General features: G+C 44.3%; 1 protein-coding gene and 1 long non-coding RNA gene across 2 annotated transcripts; both read left to right on the top strand.

Annotated features, from left to right (window-relative positions):
- The first annotated feature begins 3,776 nt into the window (after nt 1-3,776).
- LOC111589783 (protein claret segregational) lies at nt 3,777-19,855 on the top strand. Its single transcript, XM_023300692.1, has 3 exons — nt 3,777-3,902; nt 3,983-4,282; nt 19,563-19,855. Exons 1-3 carry the CDS (start codon nt 3,777-3,779, stop codon nt 19,758-19,760), a joined length of 624 nt encoding a protein of 207 aa, XP_023156460.1. The 3' UTR covers nt 19,761-19,855.
- Nucleotides 5,764-6,142, top strand: LOC109943640 (uncharacterized). The gene is made up of 3 exons (XR_002266686.1): nt 5,764-5,810; nt 5,939-5,978; nt 6,049-6,142. It is a non-coding gene; the product is annotated as an uncharacterized lncRNA (long non-coding RNA).
- Nucleotides 19,856-20,671: the final 816 nt, after the last annotated feature.

Genomic DNA, 20,671 nt, shown 5'->3' with positions numbered 1-20,671 from the left:
ACGTAGGCATGAGTTTGTTCTTCCACTACCCATACCCGCAAACCCATGTGTTTTTAAAACCCGACTTAAAATCAACATTCCTTATAAATATGTCTCATAATATTATTAATTGAATATGTTCTAATTAAAATAAACTTCATGTAACAAATTTTAGGCTAAAATTAGTTATACTTGTTCCTTGTACGCTAGCTTATTAATGTATTGATTGTCATTTACATAATGAATTATTTTTTATGTTGATGTTAGTGGGTATGGAAAACCCGTTGGGTACCCGAAACCCGCGTGGGTATGGGTTTGGGCAAAATTTTATACCCGTCATGGGTATGGGTTTGGGCAAGTAATACCCAGCGGATTTTTACCCATTGCGATCTCTAGTCCGCACGCCTCCCCCCATTAGAGTTGATATGTCTTCTACTCTGTCTCCCTCCCCCGCCGCACTCCTCCGCCCCTCTCCCTCGCGGCATGGTCCGACGGACGCCAAAGGCCGTCGTGTCTCCCGCCCCATCACTCGCCTGCGATGTCGGGTATTGCCGCCCTCCCTATTAAGAGTGTAAAGTCAGCGTCTACAGCCCCGCCTTCGATGCCTGCCCGCCTTCACCTCCGCAGCGCTGGGAACACCCTCTAGAAAACATCCTGCTCGCAATGCACCCGCGTCTATCGCTGCCCGCGCTCCTCTCCCCTCTGTCGCCTCCACCGGATCTGCGAGCAGGACCGCCACCGCCTCCATGGATGATGCCTCGACTCGCTACCTCTCCCTCGCCCCCTCGCCTCTGTCACCTCCACTAGATCTGGGAGCAGGGCGTCGCGTGGAAACCCTTTGGCGGACGACACGGAAGGCCAACCTCGGGCGGCACACGCAGTCACGGCTCGCTTGAGGCCAACCCTGGACGGGAGATGCAGCCATGCCTCGTCCGAGACGAACCCTGGGCGGGACACACAGTCACGGCTCACCGGAGGCCAACCCTGGGCGGGAGACGGAGTCACGCCTCACCCGAGGCCAACCTCGGGCGGGAGACAGTCACGGCTCGCGGGGCCAACCTCGGGTGGGAGACGCAATCACCGGCTCGCTTTGGGTGAGAGACAGTCACGGCTCGTGAGGCCAACCAAACACAGCCACGGCTCGCCTGAGGTCAACATTGGGCAGGAGACACACGTGCACAATACTAGATAGATCTTTACGTCGTCTAGATATGCGCAGGTAATAAGCATTTAACGAATAGTTTGTTTAAATGAGGTAACTAGTTTACCACGTCGTAATCTGCAGTAGTCATAATTCTAGATAGTTGGTGTTGCAGAGATTAATAAGCCTGTTCCCAACAGTTACTTCACATAGATAGATCTTGTTTAAATGAGGTAACATGTCTACCACTTCGCTTCAAGAACATAGATATGCGCAGGTAATAAGCATTTAACGAATAGTTTGTGTTCTGTTACAACTTACGGACACCATACTAGTTTGTTACATAAAATTCTAATTAGCATAAAATGTTAGTACCAAATAGACAATAAATTTGTATTATTTGATATTACTATACAAATTTATTCTATTTTCTATATTATAATATTAGTAATATATTTATTTTACTAATTTAAAATATATTATTTAAATTATTTTTAAGATTTTATAATATAATTTGGAGCGTAACTGCGAGCAAGGAGCGAGCCGAGAAGACAGCTTTTCAGGCTCGTTAGAGGGGCGAGCGGAGACGAGCTCGGCTCGTTAAATAATCGAGCCACAGCGAGCCGAGCTCGATTCGGTTTGGCTCATTTCCACCCCTATTAATGGCAAGCACTCCATATTAGGAATGTATATAGAAGCATTACTTGAGGCAATTGATGTAAGGAGTTTATAGAGCCCTTCCAAAATTTAAGGATCCTTCGGTTTAATTGCTGGTAAAGTTCACTGATAAATGGAACCGGGTTGGCCAGCGGCAGCTTTCTGCATGCGACGGCCACGCCATGAGCGCTGGATCAGCACGGGGCGCGCCACGCTTGCCGACGGTTTGCCACTGTCAGTCACCTCTATCTCCTCTTGACAGAAAATTTCATAGAAATTTTATACGAATCGATCCATTTTCACAGAAAAACGCAAGAAACAAACAAAATTTCTCTGTTCCAAAGGAGCCCTCTATCTCTTGGGTGTCTTTAAATGTAAGGCAGAAGCTGACCAATACATTCTCAGGGACAAGGTGGCTCAATTTTGTGGCCCTAACTTTGGTGATATTGTTGCTTCTTCATCTGCTACGCTAGAGATAAAAGTTGATAGTGAGGTAACTAATCCTTATCCTATCCATGCTAATTATTCTAAAATGTTCTAAAAAATCAAAACATGTTAACGACAATAATATTGTGGCTCTTTCTAATATGACCATGGCACACTTTGATGAACTAGAGGATAAAACAACAGATTATGTTGATTTATCGGTTCAAGAATTTGCTCTTAAGCAACCTCAATGTGGCATGGCTTATAATTACTATGGAAATTTAAGGCTTTATGTAGTAGCCAATAAAGCTGAATTGGCCTCTTCAATATTTGAAATCGATAAGGTAAACAAAGGCGGAGTTAATGCATCTATGCCAGTGACCACTTCCACTCCTAATTCGAATCAAAATTCATGAACCGGTTATGGAACAAATAGAGAATCAAGTTTCGGTGAGGTATAATACGATTCCCCTAACCCATGGAATTTACCTAGTAAAAATCCTGTAGTTAATAGTGTACTAGTAACTTCTGTCACCGACTTGAATAAAGCTTTGAATGAGTATAAAAATGAGATGTCTAAATTTATTGAGAATAGCTTGGTGTATAGATTAAGCCTAGTAGAAACACTTATAACAAGTTGTATGCTTCAATTTTTTTTGATTTTTTTGGAAGCTACTCATAGTTGGAGGGTACCAAATTTACAAAAAAAAATTGGTGATTATAATAGTAAATCTACCATAGAACATGTTAGCTTGTTTCTTGCTCTGAGAGGTGAAGCTAGTAGCATGAAAATTGAATGTGCGTTATTTTTCTTTTTCACTTACTGGTACAATTTTTGCATGGTTTATGTTGTTGCCCTGCTTGTTGTATTGGTTCATGGGCTGGTCTGTGAAATAATTTGGCGATAGCCATTTTCTTTTTTGAGATACATTGCTTTTGCTATATATATCTAGATATGGTGCATATTTAAATGCATAATAAAAATGTAAAAATCTAAAACGTCTTATAATTTAGGACAGATGAAAGTACTAGATATTAGACATTTTTAGTGTTTTTATTAAAATGGAATATGTACCGCCTTTGATGCTACAACTTTTACTTAGCTTTTAAAACACACCATTCTAAATTGTAAAAAAATATTAAAAATGTGTTTTGCAAGATGAATATACTAACCTTTGTTATGATAATAGTTTTCATATGTTAATGGAACAAGCTAAAAAGTTTGGCAAAGTATAGTCCTATAGCTTCCATTTCGACTCAGAGAGAGTATGTTGTATCCACTAACCGTGTACACAAGATAGCCCAACTAATTAATTATTTTGTGAGCTATCACCCAACCTTCTGTTTATCATGGATTCATGGAAAAATGTAATTGCCATCATTACACTAAAAACTAAAACTTATGAAGGAGAACCATTGTCTTGCTATATATGAGATGACAAAATTTTCCAAAGAAGAGAGAAGCCGGCAGAACCCATCCTGTTTCAAATCTCTTCTACTACTTAAGTTTCTAACGTAGGCGTCCACAAAACGGATTGGTGCACGGTTCTGCCGATGTCTCCCACACACGCGCATGGAAGGAGGCAGGCACCCTTCCCCGCCGCCCCGGATCTCGCGCCAGCCCCAGCCCTACCCCGCCTGCCCTTCCATTCTTCCCCAGCCGCCCCCCGGTCAACGTCACGAACCCGGGCCTCGTGCCGTTCGCCGTGGCCACGCGGTTCGACGAGCGGGTCACGGAGCTGCTGAGCGCGCTCGCTGACGCGGCGGCGGGGCGACCAGGCAGGTGGGCCATCGGCGAAGCGCCATGGTCGTCGTCGGGGGGCAGGAACCAGGCGGTGTACGCGCGCCGCGCGCCCGGCTCTTCATCGCCTCCACCCGCTCCAGCGTCTCCACCACCTCCTTCATCGAGGGCCGACTGCGAGGCTCGCCGGCCAGGCAGCCGAGCGTCAGTTGCGCCGCTTGGAACGCCTGCTTTTGTTGATCGTTTGTTTTGGTCTGATTTCGGTGGGTCTATCCGCAGAGAGGAAGAAGCAGAAGCTCTCCGAGATCCAATCCGGCGTTGAGGAAGCTGAATCGCTGGTAAATAGATGCCGCGACACGTTCTGGTTTGGGGATCCCCTTGGCTAACAGGACATACGACATTTGGGGAATGGGTAGAAAAGCAGAGATTAGGGATTTTTCGTTTCCGTCGGTGCAGTTTTGGTGTTCCAACGGAGTTGCGAGATGTTTATGTGCCTTAGTCTTCAATTTGGGGGTTGGGGGAAAAGTAATTTTATGTTTTTGTTTTGTGTCTGCAGATTCAGAAAATGGACCTGGAGGCAAGGAGCCTACAGCCTAGCATTAAGGCTAGTTTGCTTGCAAAGCTGAGGGAGTATAAATCTGACCTCAACAACGTCAAGAGTGAGCTCAAGAGGATATCTGCGCCCAATGCCAGGCAGGCTACCCGGGAGGAGCTCCTGGAGTCTGGAATGGCTGATACTCTCGCAGTGAGCTAATGATAGGACTTGACTGTGTCTACGAGACTGCTCCTAACAATAAACTGAAGAAAGCAAAAGAAATCATTCAACGTATTCGCCGAAGAGAACTCTACAAGGTAGTATGATGCTTTAATTGCTCATATACAAGTGTCATTTTGTCATGTCATTACACATGGTTAGGATACATAGGAGATTCTGTTTTTTAACACATAGTTGTCCCATGTCCATGAATTCATTTGAATTAATTTACTCTTCGCAATCTTATACATTAAAATCGTGTTACCTATTACATCACAACTTCATGAGAGCATGCTTGTTCTGTGTAGATATGGTAGTCCTGGGAGGAAGAGCCATCGCCGCTATGTATGGCAGAACCACCCGCGAAAGCAACCTCTCTGGTCTCGCATAGCCAGAGCAGGAGCAGCTCGCTTGCGCGGCCGCAGCGCTGGCGGTCGGCCCCGCGTACGAGCGCCTGCAGGTAGGCCAGCTTCTGCTGCAATGCCCGAATCTCGGCGTCCACGCGCAGCAGCGTCGTCGCCTCCTCCTCCGTCAGCTCACCCAGCTTGGCCAGCACCCCCGTCACCCCCGCGTCCGCCATGGCTGTCGCCGGGACCGAAAGGCTAAAACTGTCACAATGACGTAAAGTTTGGTTGGTGTTGGCGGCTCACGCAAAACCAGACCTTTCCAAGTTTTACTTTAGCGGAGTTTTTTTGGAACGAGAGCAAAGCAGCACAGTTTCAAGAATGTGGGGCAATTTGAATGTTCGTTCCTGCTGCACTGCTACTGCTTTTAGAATTGTAGTATGCTTCATCATTTATTTATTTCTAAAAAAACTTGCATGAATTCTATCGTGACTTTTATTGAGAAAATAATGTATTCACGTATCTTCATGTTTCTGATAAAGGTATTTGTATATGCATCGGTGCTACATATGCGAATACAAGTTTTGTTTCAACTCTGAAGTCTCAAGTTGAATTCTAAACTCCAGTTTGTTTTCTACTGTGCTGCTGCAGGAAGCCAGGAACCCATCCGAACAAGGTTGCAATCATGATAAGCAGATAGAGCAAGCATATGATGATATTTTGAATTCGTCGAAGCATACTTTGGCCAGCATGATGGAGCTGCAGGAGGTTCAGTTATTTGCACACATTGTTTTTCTTTCACTCCTATGATTTTCCTCAATATGATCAAAATGTTTCTTTTGCAAATAATGATTGAAATGTTTCTCATTGTACTCAACCTCTTAAACTACCTATAGGCTTTGCTTGAGAGTAATCAGGCTACAAAGGATGCCAATGGTATTGCTGCTCTCTATATTGTTCTTGTTCTAATGTAAAAACTACAACACAACTCTTTACTTGATCCCAGAAATTCCTTCTGCCTCAAATGGAGACAATGACGAGTGGTCAGAAGTACAGAGATTGCAGACAAGGTAAATTTTGCAATAGAAATAACTAACCAACCATTAGTGCTTGAAAAAAACTGGACTGGTGACTGGGGCACGTGGTTTCATCAACATTTGGACCTCAACGGTCTAATCAGTATAACTTAGAAGTTGGCTAGCTCTTGAAAAACACTGCATGACACTAAGCATTTGTTTATTTTTAGCTGCTTGCACCCCTATGATTTCAAGTAACTACTTGTCTACTTGTGATAATCACCTGAATATGAGTATTTGAAATGCTTATCACGTCTCGGCAATTGCATTTCTTTTATGCGTAACTGAAGTCTGCTCTAGCTTCCTAATAGAGTTCATTTTTTAATACAGAAACCACTTTGAGATAGCCACAATATAGTAAAAGTGGCAGCTAAGGTACTAAAAACACCCATGCAAATAAGAAAAAAAATGAATCTTGTATTTTAATTTTGTTAAATACCTCTATAGTTTGGCGATATATTATGTTACCATCCTGCTTGTAGCCTGTAGGTCATTTTATATGAGCCATCAAATTGCGATGACAGTTGCCACAAATCCAGTTTCATATGAAGGTATTAGCTGTGTAACAAGCTAACTGCTGCTCTCTGCCCAATAAGTTATTCAATTGGATTAGTAGGTTGCATCCAAGGTTATTCAATTGGATCAGTAGGTTGCATCCAAGGTATACTGCTGCTCTCTGCCCAATAAGTTATTCAATTCGATCAGTAGGTTGCCTGTTCCCTTCATTTTATTAAAAAATACATAATAATATAATAAGTACCTGTTTGTTCTAAAAATAATACTTCTGTAAATGAGGTTATTAATTTTCCTTTTGGTAATAATGCAGGTTGATGATACTGAAGTCATCAGTTTTTTGTTGCAAACTGAAATAATTTCTCTGTGCTTGCGAACCATGGAGATGGGTAGTGAGCTATCCAAAACTGTATGTAGCTAGCCATATATTCTCATTCAAATATCATAATTTATCTCTTCTGCTTAATACTGGCAAAGGTGTAATAGTTTTTTTAGTATTGATTTGTCACCTGAAGTTTATCTTGTGCACTACTACTTTGCCATCATCAGTTATCTCTAGAATACTCTTATCCTGTACCATCTTCTCTCTGATAAGCCTAAATTTGTACAATTCATAAGCCTAAAAGGTGACTTATATAATATATACAAGGACCCTCAAGAGTTGTTTGGCAATTCAGTGACTGTCCTGGGTCCTGTTTTGGGGAGCTTCTGGTAGCTTTTGCTTCTCCAAAAGAAAAGCTAGAAGCTCCCCCCCAAACAGAGCAGCTTCTTCAAGCCGGTAAAAGCTTCAAAAGCTATAATTATACTAAAAACAGTGAAGCTCCCTCAGAGCAGCTTCCCAGCTCTCCAGGAGATGCTTTTGGAGAAGCTACAGTTTCCCCAAACAGGGCCCTGCTCTGTTGAACCCCCCCTTCCTGATACATATTTGAATATGAGTTTATAGTGTGTGTGGGGGGGTGTAAGTAGGGGGGTAATGGGTTCTAAATTTTATACTATAAAAATTAAGGATCAGATTAGAATTGAGCTCTATTTCTATTCATTTTTGAACTAAAATTAATTAAGGGCTCAAATGAATTATGAAGAAGCATTAGGATCATGATCCATTACCACCCCTACGTGTAAGATGTTTTTTGGTGGTTGTGGTTGATTTTGAATTTTAAGGCCGCATATGTCTCATGGACTACACAAGCTCATATTCATCTACATTTGTAGCCGTCACTAACTTAGCCAAATATGCATATGTGGCGGCTGAGAGCACCTAGAGGGGGGGGGGGGTGAATAGGTGATCCTATAAAAACTTGAAACATAATGCCACAAAACTTGATTAGGAGTTAGCACAATAAAGCCAAGTGACTAGAGAGGAGTTCTTGCAAGACACGATAACCACACGAAGATCAACACAGATAGACACAATGGTTTATCCCGTTGTTCGGCCAAGTCCAACACTTGCCTACTCCACGTTGTGGCGTCCCAACGGACGAGGGTTGCAATCAACCCCTCTCAAGCGGTCCAAGGACCCACTTGAATACCACGGTGTTTTGCTTAGTTTCACTATATCCCGCTTGCGAGGAATCTACACAACTTGGAGCCTCTCGCCCTTACAATTTGATGTTCACAAAGAAGCACGGAAGTAAGGCTGGGATGAGCAACGCACACAAGACACAAAATCAGAGCACAACACGCACACAAGTCACAACACGAGCTCACAACACAACCCAAAGAGTTCTCTACTCAAATGGAGCTCTAGTTGCTATCACAAAGAATCGAATACGCGGAATTGGAGTCTTGGTGCTTAGAAACGCTTAGAGAATGCTTGGTGTGTTCCTCCATGCGCTTAGGGGTCCCTTTTATAGCCCCAAGGCAGCTAGGAGCCGTTGAGAGCATTCCAGGAAGGCAATTCTTGCCTTCTGTCGCCTGGCGCACCGGACAGTCCGGTGCACCACCGGACACTGTCCGGTGCGGATTTCTTTCCTTCTTTAGCGAAGCCGACCGTTGGAGATTCAGAGCCGTTGGCGCACCGGACAGTGTCCGGTGCACACCGGACAGTCCGGTGCCCCCTTCTGACCGTTGGCTCTGCCACGCGTCGCACGCGGATTACGCGGCCGACCGTTGGCCCGGCCGACTGTTGGCTCACCGGATAGTCCGGTGCACCACCGGACAGTCCGGTGATTTATAGCCGTACGCCGCCGACGAAACCCGAGAGCAGCCAGTTCGCCAGAGCCAGCCTGGCGCACCAGACACTGTCCGGTGCACCCAGACTACGCAGTCTTGGCTGCACAGCCAAGTCTTTTCCAAATTGGTCTTTTTCTGTTTCTAGCACTTAGACACATTACATTAGTATCCAAAACAATGTACTAAGTCTTAGAAACATACCTTTACTCTTGATTTGCACTTTGTCCATCATTTGGCATAGATTAACACATGACCACTTGTGTTGGCACTCAATCTCCAAAATACTTAGAAATGGCCCAATGGCACATTTCCCTTTCAATCTCCCCCTTTTTGGTGATTTATGCCAACACAACAAAAAGCAACTAAAAGAAGTGCAACATCAATGCAAATGAGAACAAAAAATTGTTTTGATTCAAATTTGGCATATTTGGATCATTCTTTGCCACCACTTGGTTTTGTTTTTGCAAATCAACCTCAATTTCCTATCTCTAAGTCAAACACACTTGTTGAAACATAAAGAGAGTTGTTCCATGAGAAATTGATCAAAGATTTCAAAAACTCCCCCTTTTTTCCATAATCAAACATTCTCCCCACAAGAGACCAACTTTTGACAGAAGAGACAATAAGAGAATTTTGACAAACCAAAAAGCTCTATTCTACTATTTTCAAAATTCTCAAGTGGTAGCTGATCCATTTATTGCTTTGGCCTTATTTTCTCCCCCTTTGGCATCAAGCACCAGAACGGGATAAATCTTGGCCCTTAAAACCCCATTGCCTCACCAAAATCTTCAATTAAGAGTAAAAAGGCAATAAGAGCATGAAGATGAACTTGGAGTTAGTTACTCTTTCATCGGAGTGCAGTGGAAGTCTTTCATGGTCCAAGTCCAACATTTCCTTTCAATCCACCTTTGAGACTAAATCAAGCAAACTCAAGCACACAGTTAGTCTCAAGGGGTCAAGTTGTAGCACAACTCCCCCTAAATATGTGCATTACTTGCAAATGGACTTGTGAGGTCCGGGGAGTGTTTGTACAACTTGAGCACCATACATAAACAACAAAATGCATAAAGGAACATGATCAAGGCATAAAACACATGTATGCTATAAATCAATCCAAGTTCCGCGAATCTAAGACATTTAGCTCACTACGCAGCCTACAAAAGGTCTTCTCATCTAGAGGCTTGGTAAAGATATCGGCTAGCTGGTTCTCGGTGCTAACATGAAACACTTCGATATCTCCCTTTTGCTGGTGATCTCTCAAAAAGTGATGCCGGATGTCTATGTGCTTAGTGCGGCTGTGTTCAACAGGATTATCCGCCATGCGGATGGCACTCTCATTATCACATAGGAGTGGGACTTTGCTCAGATTGTAGCCAAAGTCCTTGAGGGTTTGCCTCATCCAAAGTAGTTGCGCGCAACACTGTCCTGCGGTAACGTACTCGGCCTCAGCGGTGGATAGGGCAACGGAGGTTTGTTTCTTAGAATTCCACGACACCAGGGACCTTCCTAAGAATTGACACGTCCCCGATGTACTCTTTCTATCGACCTTACATCCAACATAGTCGGAGTCTGAATATCCAATCAAGTCAAAGGTAGACCCCTTTGGATACCAGATCCCGAAGCAAGGCGTAGCGACTAAATATCTAAGAATTCGCTTCACAACCACTAAGTGACACTCCTTTGGATCGGATTGAAATCTAGCACACATGCATACACTTAGCATAATATCTGGTCTACTAGCACATAAATAAAGTAAGGACCCTATCATAGACCGGTATGCCTTTTGATCAACGGACTTACCTCCTTTGTTGAGGTCGGTGTGTCCGTCAGTTCCCATTGTAGTCTTTGCGGGCTTGGCGTTCTTCATCCCAAACTGCTTTAGCAGATCTTGCGTGTACTTCGTTTGGGAGATGAAAGTGCCGTCCTTGAGTTGCTTCACTTGGAACCCAAGGAAGTAGTTCAACTCGCCCATCATCGACATCTCGAATTTCTGAGTCATCACCCTGCTAAACTCTTCACAAGACTTTTGGTTAGTAGAACCAAATATTATGTCATCGACATAAATTTGGCACACAAAAAGATCACCATCACAAGTCTTAGTGAATAAAGTTGGATCGGCTTTCCCAACCTTGAAAGCATTAGCAAGTAAAAAGTCTCTAAGGCATTCATACCATGCTCTTGGGGCTTGCTTAAGTCCATAGAGGGCCTTAGAGAGCTTACACACGTGGTCGGGGTACCGTTCATCCTCGAAGCCAAGGGGTTGCTCCACGTGCACCTCCTCCTTGATTAGCCCGTTGAGGAAAGCACTCTTCACATCCATTTGGAACAACCTGAAGGAATGGTGAGCGGCATAGGCTAACAAAATACGAATAGACTCTAGCCTAGCCACAGGAGCAAAAGTCTCCTCAAAGTCCAAACCTGCGACTTGGGCATAGCCTTTTGCCACAAGTCTCGCCTTGTTCCTTGTCACCACCCTGTGCTCGTCCTGTTTGTTGCGGAACACCCACTTGGTTCCCACAACGTTTTGCTTGGGACGAGGCACCAGTGTCCAAACTTCATTTCGCTTGAAGTTGATGAGCTCTTCCTGCATGGCCAACACCCAGTCCGGATCTAGCAAGGCCTCTTCTACCCTGAAAGGCTCAATAGAAGAGACAAAAGAGTAATGCTCACAAAATTTAACTAATCTAGAGCGAGTAGTTACTCCCTTGCTAATGTCACCCAAAATCTGGTCGACGGGATGATTCCTTTGAATCGTCGCTCGAACTTGAGTTGAAGGGGCTTGAGGTGCTTCTTCCTCCATAACATGATCATCTTGTGCTCCCCCTTGATCACATGCCTCCTCTTGATGAACCTGTTCATCGTCTTGAGTTGGGGGATGCACCAATGTTGAGGAAGAAGGTTGATCTTGCTCCTTTTGTTCCTGTGGCCGCACATCTCCAATCGTCATGGTGCGTATTGCGGCCGTTGGAATGTCTTCTTCATCTACATCATTAAGATCAACAACTTGCTCTCTTGGAGAGCCATTAGTCTCATCAAATACAACGTCGCTAGAGACTTCAACCAAACTCGATGATTTGTTGAAAACCCTATACGCCTTTGTATTTGAGTCATAACCTAACAAAAACCCTTCTACAGCTTTGGGAGCAAACTTAGAATTTCTACCTTTCTTCACTAGAATGTAGCATTTACTCCCAAATACACGAAAGTATGAAACATTGGGTTTGTTACCGGTTAGGAGCTCATACGAAGTCTTCTTGAGGAGGTGATGAAGGTAGACCCGGTTTATGGCGTGGCAAGCCGTGTTCACGGCTTCCGACCAAAATCGCTCGGGGGTCTTGAACTCTCCAAGCATCGTCCTCGCCATGTCAATGAGCGTCCTATTTTTCCTCTCTACCACACCATTTTGCTGTGGTGTGTAGGGAGCGGAGAACTCGTGCTTGATTCCTTCCTCCTCAAGGTACTCTTCTACTTGAAGATTCTTGAACTCCGACCCGTTGTCGCTCCTTATCTTCTTCACCTTGAGCTCAAACTCATTTTGAGCTCTCCTTAGGAAGCGCTTGAGGGTCCCTTGGGTTTCAGATTTATCCTGCAAAAAGAATACCCAAGTGAAGCGGGAAAAATCATCAACTATAACAAGACCATACTTACTTCCTCCTAAGCTTAGGTAGGCGACGGGCCTGAAGAGGTCCATATGTAGCAACTCCAAAGGTCTTGATGTGGTCATCACATTTTTGGTATGATGAGAGCTTCCCACTTGTTTACCTGCTTGACAAGCTGCATAAGGTCTATCTTTTTCGAAAGTAACATTTGTTAGTCCTATCACGTGTTCTCCCTTTAGAAGCTTGTGAAGGTTCTTCATCCCCACATGTGCTAAGCGGCGATGCCACAGCCAGCCCATGCTAGTCTTAGCAATTAAGCATGCATCTAGACCGGCCTCCTCTTTTGCAAAATCAACTAAGTAGAGTTTGCCGTCTAATACACCCTTAAAAGCTAATGAACCATCACTCCTTCTAAAGACGGACACATCTACATTTGTGAATAAGCAATTATATCCCATATTACAAAGCTAACTCACAGACAATAAGTTATATCCAAGAGACTCAACTAAAAACACATTAGAAATAGAGTGCTCGGATGAAATGGCAATCTTCCCTAGTCCTTTGACCTTGCCTTGATTCCCGTCACCGAATATGATTGAGTCTTGGGAATCCTTGTTCTTGACGTAGGAGGTGAACATCTTCTTCTCCCCCGTCATGTGGTTTGTGCATCCGCTGTCGATAATCCAGCTTGATCCCCCGGATGCATAAACCTGCAAGGCAAATTAGGCTTGGGTCTTAGGTACCCAACTCTTGTTGGGTCCTACAAGGTTAGTACAAATAGCCTTAGGGACCCAAATGCAAGTTTTATCTCCCTTGCATTTTGCCCCTAATTTTCTAGCAACCACCTTCTTATCCTTTCTACAAATATCAAAGGAAGCATTTAAAGCATGATAAATTGTAGAAGGTTCATTACTTGTTTTCCTAGGTACATGAGCATTTCTCCTAGGCACATGATGAATGATATTTTTCCTAGCCAAATTTCTATCATGCATAATAGAAGAACTTGAAGCAAACATTGCATTTGAATCATAAGCATGTGAAATGACATCATTGCAACTTCTATCATGATGAACATTCCTGGAATATCTCCTATCATGGTATAAGAAAGCATGGTTCTTTTGAATACTATTTGCCATAGGGGCCTTCCCTTTCTCCTTGATGGAGATAGGAGCCTTATGACTTGTCAAGTTCTTGGCTTCCCTCTTGAAGCCAAGCCCATCCTTAATTGAGGGGTGTCTACCAACCGTGTAGGCATCCCTTGCAAATTTTAGTTTATCAAAATCATTTTTGCTAGTCTTAAGTTGAGCATTAAGACTAGCCACTTCATATTTTAGTTTAGAAATGCAAACTAGGTGTTCACTACAAGCATCAACATTGAAATCTTTACACCTATTGCAAATCGTAACATGTTCTTCACGAGAGGTTAATTTACTAGCTATTTCTAACTTAGCACTCAAATCATCATTAACACTTTTTAGGCTAGAGATAGATTCATGGCATGTAGACAATTCACATGAAAGCATTTCATTTCTTTTAATTTCTAAAGCAAGAGAATTTTGTGCTTCTACAAACTTATCATGTTCTTCATACAAAAGATCCTCTTGCTTTTCTAATAATCTATTCTTATCATTCAAGGCATCAATCAACTCATTGATCTTATCAATCTTAGTTCTATCTAAGCCCTTGAACAAACTAGCATAGTCTATTTCATCATCGCTAGATTCATCATCACTAGAAGCATAAGTAGACTTTCGAGTGTTTACCTTCTTCTCCTTTGCCATTAAGCATGTGTGATGCTCGTTGGGGGAAGAGGAACGACTTGTTGAAGGCCGAGGCGACGAGTCCTTCGTTGTCGGAGTCGGACGACGAACAATCCGAGTCCCACTCCTTGCCAAGGTGTGCCTCACCCTTAGCCTTCTTATAAGCCTTCTTCTTTTCCCTCTTCTTCTCTTGTTCCTGGTCACTATCATTATCGGGACAATTAGCGATAAATGACCAATCTTACCACATTTGAAGCATGAGCGCTTCCCCTTCGTCTTGTTGGGATGCTCCTTGCGACCCTTTAGTGCTGTCTTGAATCGCTTGATGATGAGGGCCATTTCTTCTTCATTAAGCCCGACCGCCTCAACTTGCGCCACCTTGCTAGGTAGCGCCTCCTTGCTCCTCGTTGCTTTGAGAGCCACAGTTTGAGGCTCGTGGATTGGGCCATTCAACGCATCATCGACGTATCTTGCCTCCTTGATCATCATCCGCCCGCTTACGAACTTTCCAAGTATTTCTTCGGGCGACATCTTGGTGTACCTAGGATTTTCACGAATATTGTTTACAAGATGTGGATCAAGGATAGTGAAGGACCTTAGCATTAGGCGGACGACGTCGTGATCCGTCCATCGCGTGCTTCCATAGCTTCTTATTTTGTTGACGAGGGTCTTGAGCCGGTTGTACGTTTGGGTTGGCTCTTCTCCCCTGATCATTGCGAATCTCCCAAGTTCGCCCTCCACCAACTCCATCTTGGTGAGCATGGTGACATCGTTCCCCTCATGTGAGATCTTGAGGGTGTCCCAGATCTGCTTGGCGTTATCCAAGCCGCTCACCTTATGGTATTCATCCCTGCACAATGATGCTAGAAGAACAGTAGTAGCTTGTGCATTTTTGTGAATTTGCTCATTGATAAATATGGGACTATCAGTACTATCAAATTGCATTCCACTCTCTACTATCTCCCATATGCTTGGATGGAGAGAGAACAAGTGACTACGCATTTTGTGACTCCAAAATCCGTAGTCCTCTCCATCAAAGTGAGGAGGTTTACCAAGTGGAATGGAGAGTAAATGAGCATTTGTACTTTGCGGAATACGAGAATAATCAAAAGAAAAGTTTGAATTGACTGTTTTCTTTTTCTCGTAGTTGTCGTCGTCCTTTTGGGAAGAAGAGGACTCGTCGCTGTCGTCGTAGTAGACGATCTCCTTGATGCACCTTGTTTTCTTCTTCTTCCTGTCTTTTCTTTTGTGGCTCGAGCCCGAGTCAGTAGGCTTGTCATCTTTTGGATCATTGACGAAGGACTCCTTCTCCTTATCATTGACCACCATCCCCTTGCCCTTAGGATCCATCTCTTCGGGCGATTAGTCCCTTACGTGAAGAGAACGGCTCAGATACCAATTGAGAGCACCTAGAGGGGGGTGAATAGGTGATCCTATAAAAACTTGAAACTTAATGCCACAAAACTTGATTAGGAGTTAGCACAATAAAGCCAAGTGACTAGAGAGTTCTTGCAAGACACGATAACCACACAAAGATCAACACAGATAGACACAGTGGTTTATCTCGTGGTTCGGCCAAGTCCAACACTTGCCTACTCCACGTTGTGGCGTCCCAACGGACGAGGGTTGCAATCAACCCCTCTCAAGCGGTCCAAGGACCCACTTGAATACCACAGTGTTTTGCTTAGTTTCACTATATCCCGCTTGCGAGGAATCTCCACAACTTGTAGCCTCTCGCCCTTACAATTTGATGTTCACAAAGAAGCACGAAAGTAAGGCTGGGATGAGCAACGCACACAAGACACAAAATCAGAGCACAACACGCACACAAGTCACAACTCGAGCTCACAACACAACCCAAAGAGTTCTCTACTCAAATGGAGCTCTAGTTGCTATCACAAAGAATCGAATGCGCGGAATTGGAGTCTTGGTGCTTAGGAACGCTTAGAGAATGCTTTGTGTGTTCCTCCATACGCCTAGGGGTCCCTTTTATAGCCCCAAGGCAGCTAGGAGCCGTTGAGAGCATTCCAGGAAGGCAATTCTTGCCTTCTGTCGCCTGGCGCACCGGACAGTCCGGTGCACCATCGGACACTGTCCGGTGCAGATTTCTTTCCTTTTTTAGCGAAGCCGACCGTCGGAGATTCAGAGCCGTTGGCGCACTGGACACTGTCCGATGGACACCGGACAGTCCGGTGCCCCCTTCTGACCGTTGGCTCTGCCACGCGTCGCGCGCGGATTACGCGGCCGACCGTTGGCTCGACCGACTGTTGGCTCACTGAACAGTCCGGTGCACCACCGGACAGTCCGGTGATTTATAGCCGTACGCCGCCGACGAAACCCGAGAGCAGCTAGTTCGCTAGAGCCAGTCTGGCGCACCAGACATTGTCCGGTGCACCACCGGACAGTTCGGTGCACCCAGACTGCGCAGAGTCTTGGCTGCACAGCCAAGTCTTTTCCAAATTGGTCTTTTCCTGTTTCTAGCACTTAGACACATTACATTAGTCTCCAAAACAATGTACTAAGTATTAGAAACATACCTTTACTCTTGATTTGCACTTTGTCCATCATTTGGCATAGATTAACACATGACCACTTGTGTTGGCACTCAATCTCCAAAATACTTAGAAATGGCCCAAGGGCACATTTCCCTTTCAGCGGCTAGCAACAGGTCCTTGGTTTCTTGGGTTATTTATTCTCTTTTTATCGTGTTTGAATGTTTTCGTGTTCATTTGCATAACATCTTAGGTCTACATCAGTATATGAATTGAGATCAAATGTGAATTGGACCACACAAGCTCATATTCATCTACATTTGTAGTCGTCACTAACTTAGCCAAATATGCATATGTCCGCTTCTGATTTCATTGTGTCTTTTCTTCAGGAGTTTGGGGATCAAGGAGAGGACTCCATTATCTTGTCACCGCGACTGAAGGAGATTAGTACTCCTGACCGCCCCGCTGCCCTCCGTTTCCTAGGTACACGCATAACAGCCATTGGTATGAATACATGTTTTATACGTGAATGGAGTTCCAGTTTAATTTAAAGCTTCAAGGTCACTACAACAAGATTTTACAGTACTGAGCCCATTTGACTTTCCTTGAGAAATAGCCAGTGCTTTTTGATCTGCGAGTTCCTGCACTTGGTTAATCAACTGTGTCGCCTGATCTTCTACTTGTTTGCGCGAGAAGGTCAAAGCCACTTTCGAAGCTATTAGTTCAGAACACACAACATCTAGCTAAATACATCACCTGTTTGAAGTCATTGATTGTATTCTTGATATCATCTTTATTCTTGAATGTCATTTGTGCCAGTTCATTTAACTCTTATGCTGCAAACCAACCTGACATCGTCAATTCATTTAATCTCTCAATCTCAGTTTCCTTTTTTTGTTTCACATTGAAGCTCCCTAATTGTTGCTTCTCGATGTGCAGTGGCCTGATTAGCTACAAGAAGCTCTTGTTCCATGGACTCGATCTCTGGACCGCACTATCGTTGCCTCAGCCCCTAGGTCATGCTGCCCTCTGGCCTCCTCATCGTACAATTCACCAACATCTCCAATGTAAGTGCAGCTGGTTCAGTAATGAACTCAGAAGTGGCATCAGAATACTCCAAGAGTTTTTTGTTCTTTTTGCCTGGATATATACCAAGGGAAATGCATTCAAAACTCCTATAGATGACGAATCCCATCTCTCCCTCTTTTCTCGGACACGGATCCCCAGGTCCGTCTCCGTGCTTTACTCATTTGTTTTTTACAAGTTCAGATCCACTTGCGTACTCACACAGTGGACATCTGTTATGCACATGTGTAAACCAGCATAAGAATTAGGAATTATGCTCATTTTATCTAAGAAGTCCTTACACTCGAAAATGCATGTGTTATTTAGCTTGAGAATAAATAAAATTATTAGCAAGGAGAAAAAAAATAGGACTAAAGAATAGAGTCACATTGGTTTAAATTAGTACCTAGAAGCAAAAAAGATGATCTAAATTAGATACATCATACGAAATACCATATTACTATTCCAGTTACCCCTTCTACTATGCCTAGATATCAAATTCTTGAAGGTTGGCCTTCTCATTTTCAGTAATAGCCTGACGAAAGTAGAGTATGTTTGTATGAGCAATTTTGCTGCTCACTACTGCCTTGTGCTATAATAGGCCACTACTGATTTGACATGCTTTTTCTACGTTAGATAGCTCACAAACATGCTAACTCAAAAAAATGATGGCAAAGGGGAGCCACAAAATGTCAATTATTTTGTCAAGTATTAGCAGTTTTCTAGTGTATGTGATCAGACTAACACTGCATGTCTTTGTTTTCCTGTAAAACTATGTATGATGAAACCATGGTGTGATTGTATTGGCTGGCCTTACCCTGTTTTGTTGCAATGCATTCGTTGCTGTACAGGTAATATGTTGAAACACAATTCATTGCATATGACAATTCTGTTTTTTCTTTCTAGAATATTGACAGATTGTTTGATCATTATTTTCTAAGCAATAATCATGGCTATTCTTATAGTATTGCATAATACCTTTTTCTTTTCGAACCCTAGCGCATTGATTCTTTAGTGAAGTGATTATAGTGATTCCAGCGGGAGAGTAGGGTGGGGGAGCAGAGGGTTGATTCTGGACTGATTTCGGTGGAGATTAAATGGGGAGCAGTGAGGAGCATGTTTTTTTAGATCCCACCAGAATATGTGCATCCGTGTCACTTCTTGCTCATGATCTCATTGGCCGAATGCTTAATCGAGAGGTCTCTTCAAGGCCCAATGCCAAAGAAGTTCTCCGTAAGTTCAAGCACCCTTGTAACTTGTGCTTTATATATATGATTCTCAATTTATCATTGACTTTTCCTAATGGCTTTCAACACAGGGCACCATGGGTCTTATTCTACACTGATTGCCCGCAGAAAGCTGAATTCTCTAACATATGGGATACTAACAAAACTGCAGCTCCCATGATTCATCGGGAGATAGTCAGGTTTGGTTACTGTGAGTCTTCATCTTCAAAATCCTCAAGTGACAACTCTGAAGAGCGAGATGAATGCGGTATAGTTGATGCACTGGTGACAACAATAACACAGGTGAGGATCTCAGAGCCCAAGAGGAGTCGGCTGTTCAGCCTACCCAACGGGTTGTTGCCGCCAAGCAGGAACAGTCTCCGAACATGAAGATGATGAATCCGTGTGTGGCTTTCTAACTTGACCTACCTAGCTCCCATCCCCATGCATGTATAAACGACATTTGGGGAATGGGTAGAAAAGCAGAGATTAGGGATTTTCGTTTCCGTCGGTGCAGTTTTGGTGTTCCAATGGAGTTGCGAGATGTTTATGTGCCTTAGTCTTCAATTTGGGGGTTGGGGGAAAAGTAATTTTATGTTTTTGTTTTGTGTCTGCAGATTCGGAAGATGGACTTGGAGGCAAGGAGCCTACAGCCTAGCATTAAGGCTGGTTTGCTTGCAAAGCTGAGGGAGTATAAATCTGACCTCAACAACGTCAAGAGTGAGCTCAAGAGGATATTTGCGCCCAATGCCAGGCAGGCTACCCGGGAGGAGCTCCTAGAGTTTGGAATGGCTGATACTCTCGCTGTGAGCTAATGCTAGGACTTGACTGTGTCTACGAGACTGCTCCTAACAATAAACTGAAGAAAGCAAAAGAAATCATTCAACGTATTCGCCGAAGAGAACTCTACAAGGTAGTATGATGCTTTAATTGCTCATATACAAGTGTCATTTTGTCATGTCATTACACATGGTTAGGATACATACTTAAGTTTCTAACGTAGGCGTCCACACAACGGATTGGTGCACGGTTCTGCCGATGTATCCCACGCACGTGCATGGAAGGAGGCAGGCACCCTTCCCCGCCGCCCCGGATCTCGCGCCAGCCCCCGCCCTACCCCGCCTGCCCTTCCACTCTTCCCCCGCCGCCCCCGGTCAACGTCACGAACCCGGGCCTCGTGCCGCTCGTCGTGGCCACACTGTTCGACGAGCGAGTCATAGAGCTGCTGAGCGTGCTCGCTGATGCGGCGGTGGGGCGACCAGGCAGGTGGTCCATCGGCGAAGCGCCATGGTCGTCGTCGGGGGGCACGAACCAGGCGGTGTACGCGCGCCGCGCGCCCGGCTCTTCATCGCCTCCACCCGCTCCAGCGTCTCCACCACTTCCTTCATCGAGGGCCGACTGCTTGGCTCGCTGGCCAGGCAGCCGAGCATTAGTTGCGCCGCTTGGAACGCCTGCTTTTGTTGATCGTTTGTTTTGGTCTGATTTCAGTGGGTCTATCCGCAGAGAGGAAGAAGCAGAAGCTCTCCGAGATCCAATCCGGCGTTGAGGAAGCTGAATCGCTGGTAAATAGATGTCGCGACGCGTTCTGTTTTGGGGATCCCCTTGGCTAACGGGACATACGACATTTGGGGAATGGGTAGAAAAGCAGAGATTAGGGATTTTTCGTTTCCGTCGGTGCAGTTTTGGTGTTCCAACAGAGTTGCGAGATGTTTATGTGCCTTAGTCT

This window comes from Zea mays, chromosome 1 (assembly GCF_902167145.1).
Source record: "Zea mays cultivar B73 chromosome 1, Zm-B73-REFERENCE-NAM-5.0, whole genome shotgun sequence".
Lineage (NCBI taxonomy): Eukaryota > Viridiplantae > Streptophyta > Magnoliopsida > Poales > Poaceae > Zea > Zea mays.
Note: the sequence above shows the minus strand (reverse complement) of the source record. Positions and strands in the feature narration are given on the sequence as shown.